The sequence below is a fragment of the Chelon labrosus genome (assembly GCF_963514085.1).
Source record: "Chelon labrosus genome assembly, chromosome: 15".
Taxonomy (NCBI): Eukaryota; Metazoa; Chordata; class Actinopteri; order Mugiliformes; family Mugilidae; genus Chelon; species Chelon labrosus.
The window spans coordinates 18,537,123-18,558,049 of NC_140348.1; the positions used below are offsets into that span (position 1 = coordinate 18,537,123).

The 20,927-nt window shown below is 42.5% G+C and overlaps 1 protein-coding gene across 1 annotated transcript; it reads right to left on the reverse strand.

The window, feature by feature from the left end:
- Positions 1 to 523: 523 nt before the first annotated feature.
- On the reverse strand, positions 524 to 19,394 carry foxn2a (forkhead box N2a). Its single transcript, XM_084561778.1, has 6 exons — positions 19,228 to 19,394; positions 8,489 to 9,066; positions 6,634 to 6,758; positions 6,417 to 6,466; positions 5,720 to 5,788; positions 524 to 4,201 (listed from the first exon to the last, which is right to left on the reverse strand). The coding sequence occupies exons 2-6, from the start codon at positions 9,050 to 9,052 to the stop codon at positions 3,777 to 3,779; spliced, it is 1,233 nt and encodes a 410-aa protein (XP_084417904.1). The 5' UTR covers positions 9,053 to 9,066; positions 19,228 to 19,394; the 3' UTR covers positions 524 to 3,776.
- Positions 19,395 to 20,927: the final 1,533 nt, after the last annotated feature.

A 20,927-nucleotide genomic window follows, 5' to 3' on the forward strand; every position in this document is an offset into this window, starting at 1 on the left:
CCAGTCGACACACAGGACTCTATTGAACAATAGAGCTGTGCCAATGGGCCCGAGGCTAGTCAGACAAGCCCTTGTTCAGGGTCACTCTGTGTTCATCCCACAGTCCTCCATGACTAATTAACTTACAGCGAAGAGTGTCGTTAGCACATTTGATGATGCATCCATCACTGGCACAGCCCTGGAATTTACATTAATGTGAGGTGCATTTCTGGCCGCCCGCCACGTTGGTGCGTTCAAAAACATGCAGAAGAAAAGGGAAAGCGTGGTGGAGCTGCCACACGTGGGCTCAAAGCGCAGTCAAAACAGAGCTGAACTGCTGGACTCGGTGGGAAATATTTGCCAGCTGTAACACGGTTATGTGAAAACTGAGAATCCCTGACAATCACTGGCTAGAATGCCAATCTTGTGGCCTTCGCAGCAGGTGGCAATGTTGGTCAAAAATTTAGCTAATGTGTGCTACTGAGGTGATGGTATTCTCACGTCGACGAAACAGCATAAAAAGATGCACACACGGATAACAAGAACAGGTTTTTATTAATATTTTGTAATACCATATATAATGCAATTGCATATCTTTGGCGAAAATAAATCTTATAAACATTTTATCAACAGAGGTTAGCATACAAAAACCAAAAAGGTGTGTCGGTCCAAAAGACATGGCAGACAACTGACACAAACTGATACTGGGTTGGCAGCTTTGACAAATGCGAGAAAATGTTATCATACCCATATGAACTACGGTAGAATCACATAATTAATATTCAATAACAGCTGTGGAGCAATGAAGCAACTGGGTTTCGTCCTGGGATATATCCCCCCAAAAAAGTTTAGGTAGCTCATTCACACATCGGCTCACTTTGAGAACCAACTTTTCTTTTGCAAGTGCTTCAGAAAGAATGAGTGAGATTATTTTTTTTTCCCCTCTACAAGACTCTACATAATTTCTCTGCAGTTGCATTTATACTCAAATGTAAGTTTGAAACTACACAGCAGCTGCCTGTGGACTGAGTTAGTCTGATCCAGTTTACAGTGATAGTCAAACATCCCATAACGATACCTGGAAGCATGAGTTATGAGTGGCAGTCTTTTTTGTTTTTCCCCTCTCTCTCAAAGATTCTAATCTGTGACGAGATCGAGACCTAATCTTTAATTTACGACTACTTAAGTCATAATACCTAAACATACATGTGACAGTTGTAAAAAATAAAAATAAAAATAATAATTAAATCAGCTTCTACAGTACACGGGGGGCTGCGTCAATCTTAAATTCTAGACCCCAGCTGTACATCAGTTTTGGCAACAAAATAAGTTTCAGGATCAAAGTTAATTTACTCTCTTCTATCCAGCTTAACAAAAAGAAAAACAAAACATCAAGAAAACCTGGCAGTCATGGTTAAATTGAACAACAACAAAAAAAAAAAAGCACCCGCTCTAAAGACAAAAAAAACATTGGCAAAATACTTAATCAGTGTAACGAGACGAGAAATAAAAGTGTATTGCTGTAAAATAAACAAGAAAAAAAAAAAAAGTCCTCACTGAGAGGAGTTCACAGAATGAGAAAAATAAAGGTGCCTAGTCATAAGTTTCAAATGACCAGTGTCTGATAGAGTATGCATTCAAATATCCCATAAATTAAAGTCATAAATAAGGTGATGATTAATGAACAATAATTTGTTCTCTCTTTTTTTCACAGCTAAACAAGACCAGTGTATGCAAGTATTACTTCTGAGAACTGCAGCTTACTCTGTGAGGGACAGCTCCCACTCTAAAGAGACAAAAATAAACCAATGTATTGGCTAAGTCACTGTATTGACCGGAGTCGTCTCCCATTTCCTGGTTCAGAAAAAGTCTTGACTACGTTGTGGCGGCAGGGGGGATATATAGCGACCGCGGCGCTTTGCAGTTTAACATGAGTGGCACGAGAAAATGTTTGGCACTGACCATGCGCGCTGTACTAACAGTCACGGTGACACAATCAGCGATGTAGTACTGTGAAGAAGAAATAATCGAATCTTCGGTTCGTTCTCCTTGTGCTCGTCCTGTGCGGCGCTCTGCCAGAGAGCGTCTTTTTTTTTTTTTTTTTTTTTAAAAGCTCAAATGAAAATTGTGGCCTTCTACACAAGTGGCTCGCAACTTCCCCCTCAGCGAACGGCATGCAATCAACTGACAATAAACACTCCATTTCGCAGCTTGAGAAGAGAGTGTGCACTTCCTTATTTTGTTCTAGGAGGAAGAGCAAGGACGAAACACGAGTAGCCAGCCAGAACTGAGGGCACAACATGAGAGCTTGGCGTTCAGTTAGTGCAGCGACTGCACAATAAAATCAGCTCTCTCCACTCGGATACCGTGTGGCTCTCTAAATTATTTGAGCCCAAGTCGGCACACCTTTTTTTCAAGTTGTGAATTAACTTGGCCACAGGATCAGCCAGTGATATTACCTGTATCATTTAGTAATTTTCTAAACTACATGGCATGAAAAAAAAGGAGACGCAGAGATATAATCGAACTGCGAACCCAAAATCGCGAAGCAAAACCCCGTGGTAACCTGCTCCTCACCTTTCCAGGGACCTAGCAGGGTACCAAGCGGTCCTACAATACAGCTGCAGCACAGAGAGCAGGCATCACGCCATCGTATTAATTGGAGCCGTATTTTTAAGGAAAAGTGTTTCTCTTTTTGTCAAGACCGTCATTCTCAGGTTAGGGCTGAAGTCAACATGCACTATGATACACACGCACAAATAAAAATAAAATCTATGCAGGATAACCTATGGGTACGCAGTGAACATCTGGCAACGCGTGGAAGATGTTCACTTTGCATAGGCTGTCACCGAACGTGAATATATGTTTCCAGTCTGCACAGTCAATGTCAAAAACACGCCGATGAATGAAAAGGGATCAACAGGATGAGCGGTGGATTTGCAACAAAGAAAAAAAAACACAGCTTGTACTGTAATGGCCGCAGAAAACTGAGCGAAGTACTATAGCTAACTTTGCAACTAAATTTGGCAGTGGCAGAGTAATACCATTTCCACATCTTGCTAATCCTGAAACAGAGCTGGAGCCCGTGTGTGATAAGTTTATCGCGTAACAAGATCGTAATACTACTCCATTCATTCTCTTAATTGTAAAGTTTAACTAGCATACTCGACTCTGAAAAATGCCACCATGGAAAAAAAAAATGTCAGAAAGTTAAGGTTGTGGATTAATTATTGCATCTCTCTTACAAGAGGAGTCACAGAGCAAGAACTCTTTTCAAAACAGTGGCATTTTTTTTTTCTTTAGCACAAAAAGAGGAGAAACTGATAACACCAGGAGGTTAGATTTTGTCTGTTACAAACATGCACTCATTCGCTTCATAAATAGATTCACTTGGAAGAGGATACAGGTTTGAGGAGGAAGCATGCAACGCTTTGAGTTTATAAAACCTTCAGCTTTTTTTCCATTTTGTCTTTCAGAGAAAAATTCTTGAATCACAATCTTTTAATCCAACAGAAGCAGGCAGGTCGTTTTGGATAGGTATCTTGATGGTTCTCCATAGCCCAAACACCCACCCCCAGCAGTTACCCCCCGAGTTTTACTCTATATGGCTTTGTTCTCCTGTGTGAACGATACTATTGCCATTTGTTTTGTTGGACAGAGATACTCCCAAACAAAAAAAAGGCTCAAAATGGCCAATGAACGATCAGATAAGGAGAAGGAGGCACACTGGGACACACGATCAGGGGTCAGAGGTTAGGGTTCACAGGGTCCGGAGTCTTTCGGGGGCAAAAGAAACTTCATTTCCTGTTAAGTTTTGTGCTCTTGACAGTGCGTTTGGAGCCCTCCGTGCAGCTGCGTATACCAGCGAGATGCAGCAAGGAGCCCGCCGCTTCCTTCAGCTCCTCATCCAGCTCCGGCTTGACCTCGCGCCGCGCCCTCTTGCCGGTGGGCCACTTGATGGCGGGCGGACGTCGAGAAGTCTGGTGGACGCCCCTCTCGTCCCAGAGGTCGGAGTCCTCGTCGCTGTGGAAACCCTCGCTGCCGGCTCGGCGGGACTGACTGCGGTCGCAGCCTCCTTCGTCCAGGGAGGAGAGGGACGAGGAGGAGGAACGGGAGGAGCAGCGCTGCAGGGCCACGCTGCTGTAGTTGTGGTCCTGCTTTGGATCACTGCTCACCAGGACAGAATCAGGTCGGGAGAGGTCCAGTGGGCTGTCAGAATTGCCTGAGGAGAACAGAACACAGACACAGCAGTAAATAAACAGTGAAATTAAAAAGATTATTTTACAGGCTCGTTACAATCTAAAACACTTTCTAAACACTACGTGTAAACACTAGTTGGTTAAAAGGGGCTGTGGCCGAGAAGAAAAAGCAGAATTCAGACAGAGAAGCACAGATGCTTTAGCTTTAGTTTGCTTTGTTTACAGTTTATGTATAAAGCAGAACTAAGACTGGTCTAGGCCCAGCAGGGAAAACCTGCTTTAAAAATAGCTTTCTAAAGTGAAAGCAGAATTAACGCTAATGGGTAAATACAAGCACAGTGCAATGTACAGTCATTTTAAAAGCTACTTCAAAGAATTTAACAAGCAATGAGTCAATGAAATCTACTAAACATTTACTATCTAAAGTATAAGGAATAATAATAATAATTCACTATGTTGGAAGATCAGACTAATTGACAATCTGAGACACGTTCTGAAATTGATTTTAGCTAGCGTAATATTCTCTAGAAAGTTTTCAAAGGTGATGCACATGTGTTAAAGGAAGAGCTCAACATTTTAGGAAACACATTCATTTTCTTGTTGGTTGAGTTAGATGACAATATTTGGACTTGTTACTTCCTGATGTCTGTTCTAGCTGCATGACAAATGCCTGCAAGACAAGACGTAGTCCAACACAAAACCCTCTGTTAAACAGCAAATTGTCATTGTTACACTTTGGATTCTGTATGATTTCACAAAGAAGATATAACTTGTTTTAATTAGTCCGCATTACAGGTGATTTGAGGTGGATTTACTACCTTTGGACGGACACAGGCTAGCCATTTCCCCCCAAGCGACCCTGTTTTTGTCCTTCGGATTGGTCTGCTGACGACCAACCAGAGGAATCCAACCCTTTATCGAGTCCCAACTTCTTGTGTTACTGTTGTGAGGTTAGACAAACAATAGCCATGCAGGTATGGTCCATTCCTGCAGAAACTATAAAAACCTGTAATAACAGAATCTAGTGGAGGCTAGGCAGCTGATGTTAGCAGACCCGTTTTCAGTTTTCATGTATGGCCATTTCCTCCTCTGCACCCACACTAGTTTTAATGCTAAGTCTGCAGGTTTTCGACGATTACGGGAATTGATCCTCACATGACTTTTATTTGTCTTAACTATCTACAGAAACTCAGAAAGTTGGGACTTGACAAAGGGTAGGAGACTCGGTGGTCGGCAGACCAATCAGAAAACCTACGAAGGGTAAATTCTCTATGCTAAGAAGTGTTTCCCAAATGTCAAACTATTCCTTTAATGTGTCTTCAACAGAAATACTGTTTACAGTCAGGTACCAGTAATGTCCTTGAATCCTTTCCTGTGCAAGAACCAAATATTTGCTTGTAAGAACAGGAGACATGTACATAACAAATTAAAGCACACAAAATTAAAAGAAAACTTGAGCAATGACAGGGTGGTATGTTGGGGGTAGGACACAAAGAGCTCGAAGAGTAGGTGAAAGTATGCCTGTTTGTGGATTCTCTTACATGGGTCAACGTGGTGCCCAGGGGCAGAGTTTAAGAGCATCATGGCAGTGGCAGCATCAATGTCAGACTCTGGAAGAGGAGAGAACATGCAGGATGGTCAGTCCTAAGGCGTGAAAGCATGGTAGCATGATATCTCTACTAGGACTGGATGGACTGGGGCTCCTTCAGTAATTTTAACACACAGTGACCCCATCAGTATTCACTGAATGGACCGGATACGCACTAATTCAAACCAGAGGATGAATTCAAGCCACCGATAATGAGAGTGCATCTGATCTTTTCAGACCTGACAAAGTGTCTAAAAGCCTCATAGCTCACTTCTGAGGCTCTAAATTATTAATGATTACAGTGAGACTGAGTGCTCGACACTGAGCACCAGCAGAACCTCTGCCTGTCGTCAAGGTTACAAATCCAAGAGGCAAGGAGGAGGGGAGGGGAGGCTGAGACATCAACTGGGAGCTACAACATTATGGTCTACATGAGGCATCAATGACTTGAAAGCAACAAATCAAACCAAAAGAGTTGAGGATAAAAGCACGGTGATGCTGAATGTTCTGGGACTGAAATGTGCAACGGCAACAGAATCAAAATACTGCACAAACACAAGCTAAAAAAAAAAAAAAAAAAGTGCACTCCGACAGCTTTTCATTTTGGACACACAAATGTGCATGCTGGGATGAGTTTATGTCGGTCTCACCTTTGAATGAGCAACCTTGTAGAAAGAGATGGCGAGGGGGTGAGGAGGCACTGCGGAAAGCAAACAAACAACACGGGGTCAGATTAACTATGTCGATTCCAACAAAATCTATATTTGAGGGCAGATTGTGCCCGTTCTGGGTTGATTAGCTGACGACAATGTCCTGCAACACTGGAGCAAACTTATAACATCCAGAAAGTGCTTGATGAAGGTTTACCTGGGTGGGGAGGCGGGTGGTGTGCAGAAGGCATGTGCGGCAGGGAAGTGTTGCTTCTTAAGGGCTTGGATTAGGTTGGGGCGATACTCGGGGTCAACACACCAGAGGGAACCTTTTCCACTGGCCTGTGGGAAAGATCAGGGACATTTAAACTTTTACTCCACAAAATACATAGTAAAAAATATATCAGATACTTATTTTTTTTATTTATAATAATCTAGATATCCCTGATTCCTGATAACGATAGGTTTGACATGAATTCATTCATGAATTCCATGTAAACAAGGGCCCACTTGTAAAAACATTTCCCCACTGCACTACCAGCGGTGAACAAAATCCACAGGGTAACTTTAAAATTCAATGACAGACTGCGCAATCAATTTGGGTGATGTGTACGGCTGAGTAATTGCGCAGACCTACAAATGACAAGATCATTATTTTTATCAGGAGAAAAAAGTCAAGTGTGACCCTAACCTTTTACAGATTAGTCACAGATTAGGGCTCAACTAAAAGCTTCATAGCACCTTTTAAAAGAAGACACGTTCAAGCTGCAACGTTGAAAAAAAACAGAGAATGTCAGACGTTTTTCGGCGCAGTTTTACTGCAGTGACAGCAGCACATCGGTGTGTAAAAGTCTCATTTGCATAAATGTCCATAACGTAAAGCCATTGTTCTCTACACACCATAAACTAAATGCCGCAAAATAGCAAATACAGAACTAGGAATTCCGCAACAGCCTCTACAAACATGAAAAATGTGTCTCGGCAGCACAGTGTGAAGAATGAATCCGTCTGCTGGTGATGTGTGCGGCAGTGTGTTAACTAGCACTTTATCTGATGGTGGCGTATTCTCGCCCAGTCTGGGAGAATAGAGGGAGGGAGGAGAATAACCTTGACTCAGATTACCAACCAGCCCTGATGCAGGAAGAAGGAAATGTCTCCATGGCAACGGAAACCACCAGCCAGTGTCATGTGAAACTGGTGCTGGCGTCTCAGCAGACGAAGGGCTCACGCTGTGCACCTGCACGCTGAGCGGCCTGCACCGCACCATGTTGCTGTTGACTGAGCGCTGAGCGACATCCACTCAAAAGATGGGAAAATATCAGGTCTTAGCCGGGTACAACACTGGCAACATGGACTCAAACCACACCCCCATAGCACTGACGCAGTTTAACGGTTTTAACTGTTAAACTCCTTACATGCAAGAGGTTTTTTTTCATGACCTTTAACATTGAATGCTGCTTATTTAGCTAAGAATACCTATTGTTATATGTAATGTATTGTTATTAGAAATATTATTAGGAAAGATTCTCATTTTTTTTTTTTTTTTAATACAGAAAAATGCAACACAAATGTCCTGATCACAGCTGATCTAAAACTCCAGGACAAGGTAGACAAAGACTGTTCCCACAACCTCATTCCTGCTCTTAAGGTCACTTTAAGTTTCTTCTTACAGCGTAACGCTTAGGATTCCAACTGTGGGATGACTGTCTCTGGGGTAAAACAGTTGCACTACCTTGCAGTGCTCCAGAAGATAATGTCCTATCTTAGTGTGCTGTGTTTGCACTTCCTATGGAGGAGTATCTGTGACCTTGACTGGATTCCACCCTTATCACAGCAGAGTCAGAGGTCCCTGCAGCTGCGTTAACGTCCCGGACACTGACATATGAGCCACGCTGCAGCTTTACAGAGCTACACACTGCTCACCAGCGGCGTTTTACTAAACAAAGAAGGCACATTTTGGCCTTACAGTTAATGTCACGTCATCAAACAAAGTAATGCTGACGGCGGGTGCAGAATTTAAACATTTTTCTGGGTGAGCTGTGTGAAAGTTAGGAGAAACTTTGTTGACCTACCTTTCCCAAACTCCTTTCGACCTTGCGGAAGCATTTGTTCAGGGACAAGTTGTGACGAACTGAGTTCTTCCATCCGGTGGGAGCGTTGGAGAAGTAGGGGAAGTGCTCGAGAATCCAGCCATAGATTTCTTTAACAGGCAAGGACTTGCTGGGAGACTGCTCAATGGCCATGTAGATAAGCAGGGAAAATGAGAAAGGGGGCTTAGACTTCATTGAGTCCCGCTCCCTGCCTCTGCTGTTTGACGAAGAGGAGGAGGATGAGGAAGGCCCCTGGTTGGACCCATAGTCTCCCTCTATGTCGAAGAGGGGACTGCCACTTGGCTGAGCTTCAGGACCTCCAAGGGTGAAGTTCTGAAGCAGGTTCTCGTGGAGCCAGTTGAGGTTTGTGAGCTCCTCATCCTCATTACCTCCAGTACGATCCACGCTAGTTGCCAGTGGACTGGATGCACACTCTGCCTCAGGCAATGTCCCCACACCACAAACACCTCTGAGCCCCGTCCGCTCCTCTTGCATACCCGGAATTTCCGTTTTCTTATCTGGTGACATCCCAATGATTGGACCCATTAAATCAAAGAGGTCTGGAAAAAGAGGAAACAATAGATTGTTAAAAAACTTGCATCCGTGACAAATTTATAGTTTCTGACAGTGAATTCCATCTCAAAATAAAGTTGGCAGTATAAAATAACTGGATGCGACACTTTGGAATGATGTGCTCATCCAAGCGTGGACCTTGTTTTTTTAAGTTTCCCGGGGGGCAAAGCGCCCGTAGCGGTGCCTGTCTGCCTTTATTGCACTTCCTGGCACTCTCACTGCCCCTCTACTCCACGCCTGGTGAGGACGGAGAGGCTCTCAGCTCCCCCTCCCACCCTTCACTTCAGCCGAGGACCTTCGAGGACATCCTCTCAAGCAACTGAACTGACTTAAGGCTCCACTACTCAACGCCCACCTCATTTCAGACAAGGCCCAGCTGCTCGTTATGTGTAAATGAGCATGAAACCAACCAATGAGTGGAAGGCCTCCATCTTGCAGAGTGGATGGCTCTTACAGACTGATCTGTATTCAGCCAGGATCAAGTCTCAATTTGTCACATGCCAGATTAAGTAGTATAAAGAGGCCACAAACCCAGGAGTTGACAGTCATTTAACACCACAAGGAAATTCAATCTGCCGGCAGCGCTGTATCATTAACAAATTCCACTCAAGAACCCTTCATAAGACAATCATACTTTTTGTTTTTACATGACCTGTCAAAAAGCATGCTGTCTTTAACAGAAGAGATCCAATTAAAGTTGAACCTTATACATTGAGATGATGCCGCCTACATAAACACCTATGTTATTGATCATTTAACATTGACTATTCTTTTTTTTTCTTAAAATAATTCAACCAATTCTGTAAAATCTTAAAATACAAGCTGTGGTTGTGCACAGTGTCCGGTGAGGCCAAGAGCACAAAGAGACCACTCTTTGTCTCAGCTCACAACAAGCTTTATGTCCCGGGTGTCACCATGACAACCATGCCATCCCTTCAATTAAGAGCAGAAATCCCACAAACAACGAGTCAGTAAGAAAATGAGCAACCCATGCGGCCTGTCTCTGCCACAGACTACCACCGTAACCAAGTATTCCTCATGTACACCGGACGCCTTGGGCCTGACTCGGTCTAACGCGTTCTGGATCCGGACGGAGGAAGGAGTGGGTTTGGAAAGTTGGTGAGGTAAAGTACGCACAGTGTGGTGGATAGGCATGTCATTTCGTTTCTGTGATAAGATAAGAATTGGGTCAAACTCGAGAGTGTTTGCACAGTGGCTGAGACGGGAGAGGGAGTGTACGTACACACGCACACACACAAATCAGTTCGTCAAAGCCAGCCAGAGCGGGCAGAGAAGGTAGAAAGGAGTCATTAGAGCATTTAGAAAATTACCCTCTTAATGAGAGGATATAGCTGACAGATCCTATTTTGGTCAAGAGTGACAGGTAAATCTAGGGTCACGATGTCTTCAGCCTTTAAAGAATACTTAGCAGCGTATTTGTTTAAGTGTCTGTAATAATAGCAAATCCTGCCTGCTCTACATGTGTCATTGTGTTAGATATAATAATCCCACATTCTGTCTGTCAGTCCTCTATTGTCTGGGTATTGCGAATGTCAACAACACCGAATTGTCCTTGTGTAACGCACATACTTCTGCGATTTTGATCACCAGCAAAAAGGAAGTAAGTCGATGAGCTGTCCAGGCCAAAAGGCAAAAGGACAGGCAGAATGAAACATAGGAAGAGACAACAATAGGTGAGGTCCTTTAATAGAAGGACAGAGCAAAATGGAAAGAATGAACGAGAGAGGAAGGGAAAGAGAGAAGTGGGGGGGGTGGTTGGCAAGCTGAGACACAGTGGTAGTGAGGTAGGCTATGCAAGGTTTTCTACAGACTGGGATGAATCACTGTTCGCCGCAAAGTAGAGCAATCAGATACGTCAGGCAGCAAGAGCACTGCCCATTTGTGTTCGAGGAAAATCTCTGCTCAAGACACCAGAACACAGTCGACATGACAGTTTCCCGCTCTGAATGAATTTACAAACACAACGGGGACCAAACAGAGAGACAAGTCTACAGCTTCTGCTTCCAAAAACCATTGCGGGATACACTGACTTAAACATTATATTATGTCATTTAATTTTCATATCTTGCACGCTTGATAAATTTAATGTGCAGGTACAATTTCAGGCAAATTTGACAAGGATCACAGGTTGTTTTCCAGCTCAGAAGACAAACGCTTCGGTCACAGTAAAACCAAAAGCCAACACAGGTGTGGCTTTCATTACACTGGGTTCTTTGATTAAAAGGTGTGACCAAAGTGCTTTCCAGAGTCTGCTGTAAACACTCTATGTGGTTGTCTTTTCTTCTTGAATAGGGCATGAATGACTGCCTGTAAACTTCAGTTTTATTGCTGGGAGATGAGACAGAAATCAAGCAATAGGTGAAGTGCCGGATCAGTGATTAACCTTAAACCTCTGAGGAGCCTCACCTTTGTCCTTCTTCATAAACTTGACCCCTCAGCTGGGCCCTTGGGTGCAAGAGACAGCTTATCCTCTTTTGAGTAGCTCCTCCAGATGACCATCATTTGAATATCAACAGAGGCAGGGTGGACGGATGAGAACGTTGTCCTGCATCCAGCCAAACCCAGGAAGTGTTTCACCACGACTGCAGCTGGTCAATTACCACCGCTGCTGCAATGATCGCAGTCATCATTGCTCTTATGAAAAGGCATCAAAGAGAGGCGGCTGGGAATGCAATGAATAATGGGACACTAGAGTGTAAAGAGTGGAGAGGGGAGAGGGAGCTAATAAGCCGGACTGGCCTGTTGACTGCTGCTCAAGCTTGAAAATACACCAAAGCTGCAATGGTGCTGACCTGATGGCTCATCTGCAAGTTAAAATAGCCCTGCACACCGCCAGCCTCATCATATTCATGTGCAAACAGGCAGGCTAACAGCAGGTGCCAAGGCACATTTTCCCCCCCTTTTCAAACTGCTCTTTTATCCTGTTAAGCACTTAGCCCATTCAAAAATACACAAAGACATATGGAGATAGCTTTAAGTGGCAAATCAAGCCGTTGATGTGTCAGATATGTACGGGGGAATGTAAAGGAGATGATAGCAGCGGCGAAATGAAGAGGTGCCGGTTGGAGATGTTTTCTGGGAGCGAATCTCACAATCAGGACTCAGTTGCCACGGCAGCCAATGTTGTAAGGGAAGCAATTGTGCTCATGTCTGTGCATGAAGAGAGAGCTAATGTGGGGAGATCAATACAGGCGGAAAATGCTGAGGCCAGCAGTCTGCTGCTGTTCTCCACAAACCTGTCGGACAAAGAGCAGTGGGAAAGGCCACTGCCAACCTGGATGTCATGGCACCACTGACTAAGTGCCATTAAGGCACACTTTATAAAACCAAATTCACTACACCATAAAGCGATTTTGTTAAGCAAACAATTATATATCATTTTTCATCTGCACAACAAAAACCATATATTATGTGCCTAACTGCCTCCAGTTCTGTCTCAACACCACACCCTCTTCACAAGAAATAAACCAGTTGACACAAACCAGTTACACCTCTGTAACAGATACACAAAGGTGTGCCGCAAAGCCCCATGGTGACGGCTGTTATTTGAAACCCTAACTGATATTTAGGTGACTACTCCGTCTGGCTGGAGCTCTAAAAATGTGAATGAGACAAAGGGGGACAGGGTTAGAGTGGGAGAGAGAGAGAGAGAGAGAAAAAGAGGCTGTTCCAGAGCGAGGTAGCCAAGTGGCTTGGTCTTTTATTCTATGGGAGGGTTAAATTATGTCGTAACAAATAAAGCATCCATTAATGTGAAGGTTAATCAGGCTGCAGTTGAAGCACGTCTAAATGATACATTTTAAAATAAAACTACTACTTTAAACGATCTACTCAGCGCCTGAGGTGAAAGCAAATGAAAAAGCTTGTACAAAGCGTTACAATTGGCCCCACACTCGGCTCATACAAAGGAGCAGTTGTTTTTGCTCTAGTCATGTTTCCGAAGTGCTCAGTATTCACCTCGCACTTTCAAACAGAGGACCGGGAGGGAAGGAAACACCTCCTGCCTGTTGAGGAAGTTCATTTTTTAGAAAACAGATTCAGACTTCACACAGAGGCTGTTAGGCTTGCACTACACCAAAACAGTGGACTCGGGCAGGCGTCGGCCTGAGAGGTTTTATTGAAACAGCAGTATTTGCCTTGGCAATCTATGAATTCCATCAGAATGCAGCTCAGAGACAGCTGACATACCGAGGCTGGACCTAATGTGTCGACTAATGCAATCAGAAGAATTGATAATGATTCTGTTCGGCTTCCTCAGTGACAATAACTGCACAAAGTAAGTTTCACACTCAAATACACAGACTGTACTTTGACTGTCAACAGAGGTGAGGCCTTCCAAAGTACATGCCAGCCCCCAGCCAACACTGAAACCTTATCACTTGGTCATGTGTCTGTAAGTTCAGTGCACCAACACTCACCAACAATCAACATACACAACAACCTCTGTTAAACTGACAAAAAAATCTGCTTTTCTTTTTTTTATAATGTCCCATTTAATTTGATTTATACCGTCAAACTAGTTTCCAAAATCTAAAAAGGAATACGTAAAAGTAGTTTTGTTGAAGTTTACACACTCATGAGGTTTTAATATAAGCCCTTCCAGGAATGTTCTCAGTGCGAGATTACCATCCATGTAAATACTACAAGTGTAAACCAATAAAACTCGGTAGAAACGCAGAAAGGAATCGAGCAACAACGGCCTTCGTTCCTGAATCAAAAATCATGCTCAAACTCCGATAGATTTCTTCCACAAAGACCCAAAGAAAACAGGATGAAGCACTTTGCTTTCATAGAGTAAGAATATTTACTGAGGCTTCTGCTGTGAGGACATCAAAAAAAAAAAGCACGCACAGCAAAAATTACATTACATTACAGCCTCTCATATGCGTCTTCCTGTGACTCCTGTTGAACATCTGAACCTTTAATAAATATTTTAAAATGTGGTTCAAAGTATAGAATATATTAAACAGACAGCAGTTTATAATAAATGAATATTAATCTATGCACTGCACCAGGATGAGCAAAAAAAATAAAAAATCAGTTTCGTATTTATCTCGGACTAAAATTTTGTACTACTATGCATTTTTTATGCTACGATTGTAAAGCATTCACACACATTCCTGGTGCCACATAAGTGCCACATTTTTTCCAATGTATTTATTGTCTTGGTGAGCTCATGTCAATGCCAGACTTTTAAAAGTGTCTAGATTTCCTCTGAGCTTCTACGTATTCATGGATTAATACTTTTAAAGTATAATACTCTATGTTATGTTTACATTTCATTTTGGACAAAAACACCAAACCCGGTACCGGTCCGGTGATGATATGGTTTTACGACATACCACTTAAACGTTCTCATTCATGAAAAGATCTTGATGATTTACACACGAGCTGATAAGTCTGGATTGTTGTTGTCATAGTGGCATCAATTAAATAAATCCCGTTAATTCAGCCGAGGGTGATGAGACAAAGAACCATTGTGACACAGGACACAGCCGTCCTTCCCTCTTCCTTTCACTCAATCAAGGAAACGGTCACATCGGTGTTGCTTTCAGATAGGCGGGCCTTAATGGCCTGTGTCTGGAGCCCACCCCGTCAGAAATGAGACAGGCACAGGAGCAGTCAGAGGGTTAAAGAGGGGTAGGGGAAGAGATGGCGGGGGGGCAGCTCACCATAGAGTCAGCGTATGACCGCTGTGACCAATCAAGAGATGTAAAACAATGGAGTAGATGGAGGGGAAAAACAATATGGGTATAAACACTACAAACATGCAATAGCTAAAAATACAGCCAACCAGACGCTCAGAGACTGATTTGCAGATTTGCAGAACTAAACCTCAACCTCTTCTTTTTGTTGTTGATCTTGTGACATTAACTACAATAGGTTGACCCCAGTTTGTAAAAAAAACTGACAGCTGTGGAAAGAAGCAGCAAGCTTAGGGCATAAAAATAGATGGCATTTAACTGTACCGTGATCTCTTGAGATAGACGCTAAATGATGTGAAACATCACAAAGAATAGACGGGCTGATAATCGGAAGAGGACAGCAAAAACAAAATCAGGACAAGCGAAACTACAGGAGGAGGAGGAGGAGGCGGCACATGTATGTAAACCCGTCTCTTCAGGCGTTTAACATTTGCAACTCAAATTCAGAGCTACCACCTATGTCTGACTAGCAGAATGTCAAAGACCCAAAACAACAGTAGGCTATGCACTGACGGGGATGTCCCTTCTTCAAAACCTCATGGGCTGCGAAGAGGTGATCATTTAAGACGACCACAAAACTGCATAATCAGTCGACCCCATGAGTCAGATAGGGCAGCGTCAACAGTCAGAGCTTAAACTCATTGATTAGTGACTGATCTTAAGTAAATACGTGTTCCATTTTCAGGGATTTTTCAATACAATAGAAAGATTTATGCACTGTGCTTAAGTGTTTTTGCAGAGCACCTTTAGCCAAATGAAAGTAAAGGCATTTAGACCACATATCAGAATAAATGTAAAACAATGGGAAGAATCCTTTGCACTGACAAAACAAACATAGATGTGTCTTGATCTCAATCGGAAGAGCAAGTGGGCCAGAGGAATCCCTGCCAATCAATCAGTGTCTGAACAAATGTTTGTGTGAATGGTGAGACAGAAGCTCATTGCTAAACTAATCAAACAGCTGATTGGATGTTTCTCTGCACTGTCAGCTTTGGGTGGTAGTTACAACCATCGACTCCGTTGTAGGGCATCAATAAGGTCAGCCTCAACCTTTGGGACTCAGCCTAAAGTTCTTTTACTTTGGGAGTAATTCTGGATGTTAACAATTGCGATAGCCTTTTACGACTAAAGGAGCTGCTAATTTAATAATATATAATAACACAGTATTCCAACATGTTAATGTCTACGAATTAAGGTAATCAACACGTGGGTTCGTTAAACCTCAAACATATTTTTTGATTTAATAAATAGACATTTCAATATAATGCCAGCAAAGATAATAGTCGAAAACACTTTAAAATAAAATAGCATTAAACCACCTAACTGTACCATCCCTAAGCCCTCTGAATAACTGAAGGAAAACCATCTGAACACCTTAAAAATAAGAGAGCAATACAAAATATCCTTCATGAAAACGACAGATCATGAAAACTTTCTTTGGCTGATCCTTAAAAAATAAATACTACTTATACAAAAGTACCAAATATTATCTACTTTCACTTTCTTCACAACACATGCTGTTATTTAATTCTACATTAGCTTCCATTTTGAACAGGAAAAATACACAACAACAACAAAATTATGGGAATACAGTCGCTTTGAGTAATCAAAGACCAACTTCCAATCTGCCAAACATCAGATTATTCATGTCTTCCATTACAAAAATAAACCGGACAGCGGCTTTTTAAACGCAATTAAATGAAAGTTACAAATGACTTGGTAACAGGGGTTTTTAGGAGAACAGTTGGTTATAACCCCTGAAGCTTTTCCACTCATACAATTCAAGACAAAACTGGTTTATTCTGTGTTAAGCAATCCCAAAAGTTTCTACCACACGCAGGCTTTCACAATGAATTCAAAACCACAGTCAGTCGTATAACTACAAAGAACATGGTGGATTTTAGAGGACGCAACCCTTCATTTGCTCCAGGTCAGAGTACACAGTTCTGTGATAAGACTGATTACATGGCAACACCACCATTTTAAACTGCAGATTCTGTGCCACTCTAGGGAAACCGCTACACGATGCAATTCAGGTCCAAATGTTATTTCATTATTAAGGTGTTTTAGACAGTGTGCTCAATATGCTGTGGTGACTGAACGGGGACATAAATGTTTAAATTCACTCAATAAAAATATTGTGCTGTGGCGTTCTCATTTGTTACATTACTTCACTTGTCATACATCCTTCTTGGAACTTCTTTGTGTTTTGTTGTCAAGTACAATAGAGCCACTTCTCAGTAAAGTGACACCAGTGTATTTAAACCGTTGTGAAAATTAAATGTGGCATTCATGAGAGCATCTTCAGATATATTTGATATCACTAAATCCACTACTGTGCACAACTGGTGTAAGATGCCCCAGTAATGTGAATGAAACCTGTAGTGGTATAGTCAGATTATTGACAATGAATTGAAATATCTGACAATGGGGCAGACAATATTTTGGAAAAAATAAAAACTACGAACAGATTTAGATTTTACGTAATTAATATCTAATTGCATTGTTTCTCAAACTGGCCAACACCCTGGCGTTTACCGTCAGGACTATACATCCAAAATACCAAATAATACTATGACTCATGTGACCAATTGTCAAGATGGTTAGTCATACCTTTCAGTTTCTCATCAGCAAAAGCATCAGTCCCATGTCAGCCAGTTACATTTCCAAAAACAGACCACAGCATTCATTCAGTTTTCCCCATAATTTTTCACATGCCTTTCACTTCTTCCCAAGGTAGAAAAGAACCTCAAATCATGGACTCATTTTGCGTGTGGTAACAACAGTGTCTCAGAGACCCGTTCCGGCAATTGAAGCAACCTTGTAGCCGTTCACATCTAAGCATAATTCAGCTCCACTGACAATAATTTAGATCATTACAGCCATTAAAGCCATTTCACATGGCCATGACCACGTCGCCGGGTTACAGCTTATTTATAGCAATGAATGTCAGTAAAGTTAACATACCCTTGACTATTCTGGGAGCGCGTCAGAGACTTCTGTACGTACAAACATGAGCGCGTACATGCTAAACAACAACAAAGACAACAGATGGTTTGACCTACAATATGACCACGGTGATTCTGGCAGTAAAATAATGGCAGACTGACAACATCTGGTTCTTTTTTGTCTTTTTCCATCCTTTAAGCTTCTGTTGCCTTTGTCTTAAAAATCATCAATAGGGCTTTTAGCAACTGTCAGGCAAAAAAGAGACAACACCGGTCTACTCTCAAAATCTTTTTTTTTTTTTTTTTTTTTAAATATACATAGAAACCTCAGACCACATAATGAATATTAGATGAGATTTTCCAGTCCAGAAAATGCAATACTGACAGATAGCAGGTTGAGAGACTAAAGAAGGGGCACGTAAGGCCAGACACGTGGGATAACGTAATGTATAGAAGGTCTTCGCAATAACAGCATAAAATATATCCAACTGGAGTAAACAGATATTTTTTCCTACACTCTGACATTGTTAGTAGAGCACTCTGAATCTGGGACAATCTTGTGATAATCCATTACATCATGTGCTTAGCTAGCCAGTGCAGCCTCACAACCTCTGGTAGCGTCGATATTATACCATGAAAATATTCAACTATTTATAGATACGAGGAGGGGGATAGATATAGATATAGATATATAAATATATATATATATGCGCGTCTTTCCATTACCACCAATAAAAATTGATTTGATACCGCTGACTAGCACAACTTGAGAAAATGCAGCCGAGGACGTGTACTGAAACAATGAGGCTGAAAGCCCGTGGAAAAGATAAGCTGAAAGTGCAGTTAGCAAAGGAAACTGATATGCTTTGTAGCTACTGCCTGTAGATACACAGCAGAGACTGCACTCACAGGGCAGCCACGGTAACACAACGAGGAATACAAAGTTACACGTAATGACGTGGACTATTGCACAACGTTTCCTGACACACGGGACTCGTTACGAACTATCTCCGGTTTAGTTAAGTGTTGTTTTTTCTCTAGCCACTAAACTGGGACAAGTTCACCAAGTGTAAACGTTAGAAACGTTAGCTTACCCGAGACAAAGTAGCGTTAGCAGTCGCTCGGTGGGTCAGTGAAGGTAAATCCACCGCTAGCTTTAGCATAACATTTTTAACCACGTAGAATAGTGTATTAATTATATGTTTATATGTCAAACTATGACCATTATTTGGTGCTATAAATAACCCCTCTCTGCCCCTCAAACCTCGAGTCCGGAGAACAGAGAAGTAACATTAGCTAGCTGGCCACATGCTGTCGCTTGATCTGCCATGCTGGCTGCTCTAAGCAAAGTCACTTGACCACATTTACTTTTAGCTTGTTCGAAACACAACCCGTTTCCTCCCGTACGCGATTTAATCAAAGAGATTCTGTTTAAAAAAAATTTTTTTTTAACAAAAAACGGTTAAATACTTACAATCATGCACGGCGTGCCTCGGTCCGGTATGTTTAAAGACACGTCTGCGCGCAGTTTATTCAGATGTCTGTCTCACACAATGTCAGAGATCAGATCAGCAGCTGCTTCCTCCATACACGCAGCGCGCAGATCACACAGCGCACGGCAACGCTACCAAACCCCTTGCCGTCGTCATGGCAACAGGTCCACTTCAGCCAATGAAAACCCCTCCCCTCCTATCTCCCCTGGCAACTGCCGCAGCGCAGGAGCTCCGCGAACGCGCACGCCATCCAATTTTGCATCGTGCAATGTGCTTTCACTTTTATCGCCAGCTGCTCGTAACGTAACACACAGCGGAGGGGAGGGAGGGAAAAAAAATTGTGTTTTAAACGCATTCTCATGTGTTAATAATAGGGAAGCTGTTACATTTTGAATTATTAATTAACGAATTGTGTTGAAGCGGGACGGGTCCCACGCAAACGGTCCCGCGTTATTTAGGCTGCACAAACACCCCGGGGCGGAGAGAAAGGATGTGTCACCACACCCAGCCTCGTGACGATAGTGGACCCTCAACAGGGCCCCTCCTAGAGTAAACGATGATACAAGGAGCTAACATGACCCGTGGATACACAGCATGCCGGGTAATGCCTGGGCATATAGACAAAGCAAAGAAAAGAAAATTGGAATAAAAAGAAAAGAACAACTGGGCGATTTTCTTCCTTTGTGCATGAAACTCATTCTCTGCACGTGTGCAAGAATTTGCATATTTACATGACTGAATGTGTGTTTTTTTTATATATATATAGGCAACAGTGTCCTCCAGGAAGCCCAGCAGGTCACTCTTGTATCTTTGCCTGACTATCTGTTGAGTGCAGCTTCACCGCTGGCCAACTGACTTCACACCAAACTGCAACTTTCACATGATGGTGATACCTTACTCATCTCAGCCACTCCATTTCATAAGCGCACACGAGTAGCTCTCTGCGGACTGATCTAATAGCCTCTCTTTTTTCTTTTAGCGCGTATAAACCCTGAGTACCTGCCACGCAGCAGTGCTGTAAATACTTCTGCGCCTGTGTTAATGCACACCCTTGTTTTTCCCCCCTTCTCTCAACTGGACAAACAGGCTCAGGCGGTAGAGTAATGGTATTTTTGTGTCACACTGAATGCCGGACTGACAGTCAGGGAAGTGTTTTTGTTTTTGTGTGTCTTGATACTTATCATTACTATTAGGGAAGCTTTTTCTATTTGTTTTTTTGTTTGTTTTTTTTTTGAGTCCGTTTGTTCAGGTGAATAATGGCACTAAATGTGGCAAATTAATTTATTCAGCAAAGAAGCGGCTGAGGCGATTCATCAGGATGCCATTATATTCATTCATGTTTTTTTGCTTCAGGTTGCTGTGGCATCGTTTTCTTGCGCACTGAGCTATTCTTAGGGCCGGCAAGCAGCATAGACTCTGCCCCATTTTTTTTTTCTCCTCCCAGGATCACTCCTAGGGATGATGAAGTTGCAAAGCTACCAAATGAGAGAGCAGAGAACAAGATGCATTAATCACCACGGAAACAGCTGATTGAGGATGCCTTGAAAAGACAGACCCATTAGTCTGTGTGCCTGCAATGGTACTAATCTGATTGTAAAACTGTTAGGCTAAAACAACATGCACCATTGAGCACCATCAGAGATATTCATAATGCTACCGGAGCACTTCCGTGTCAATATAA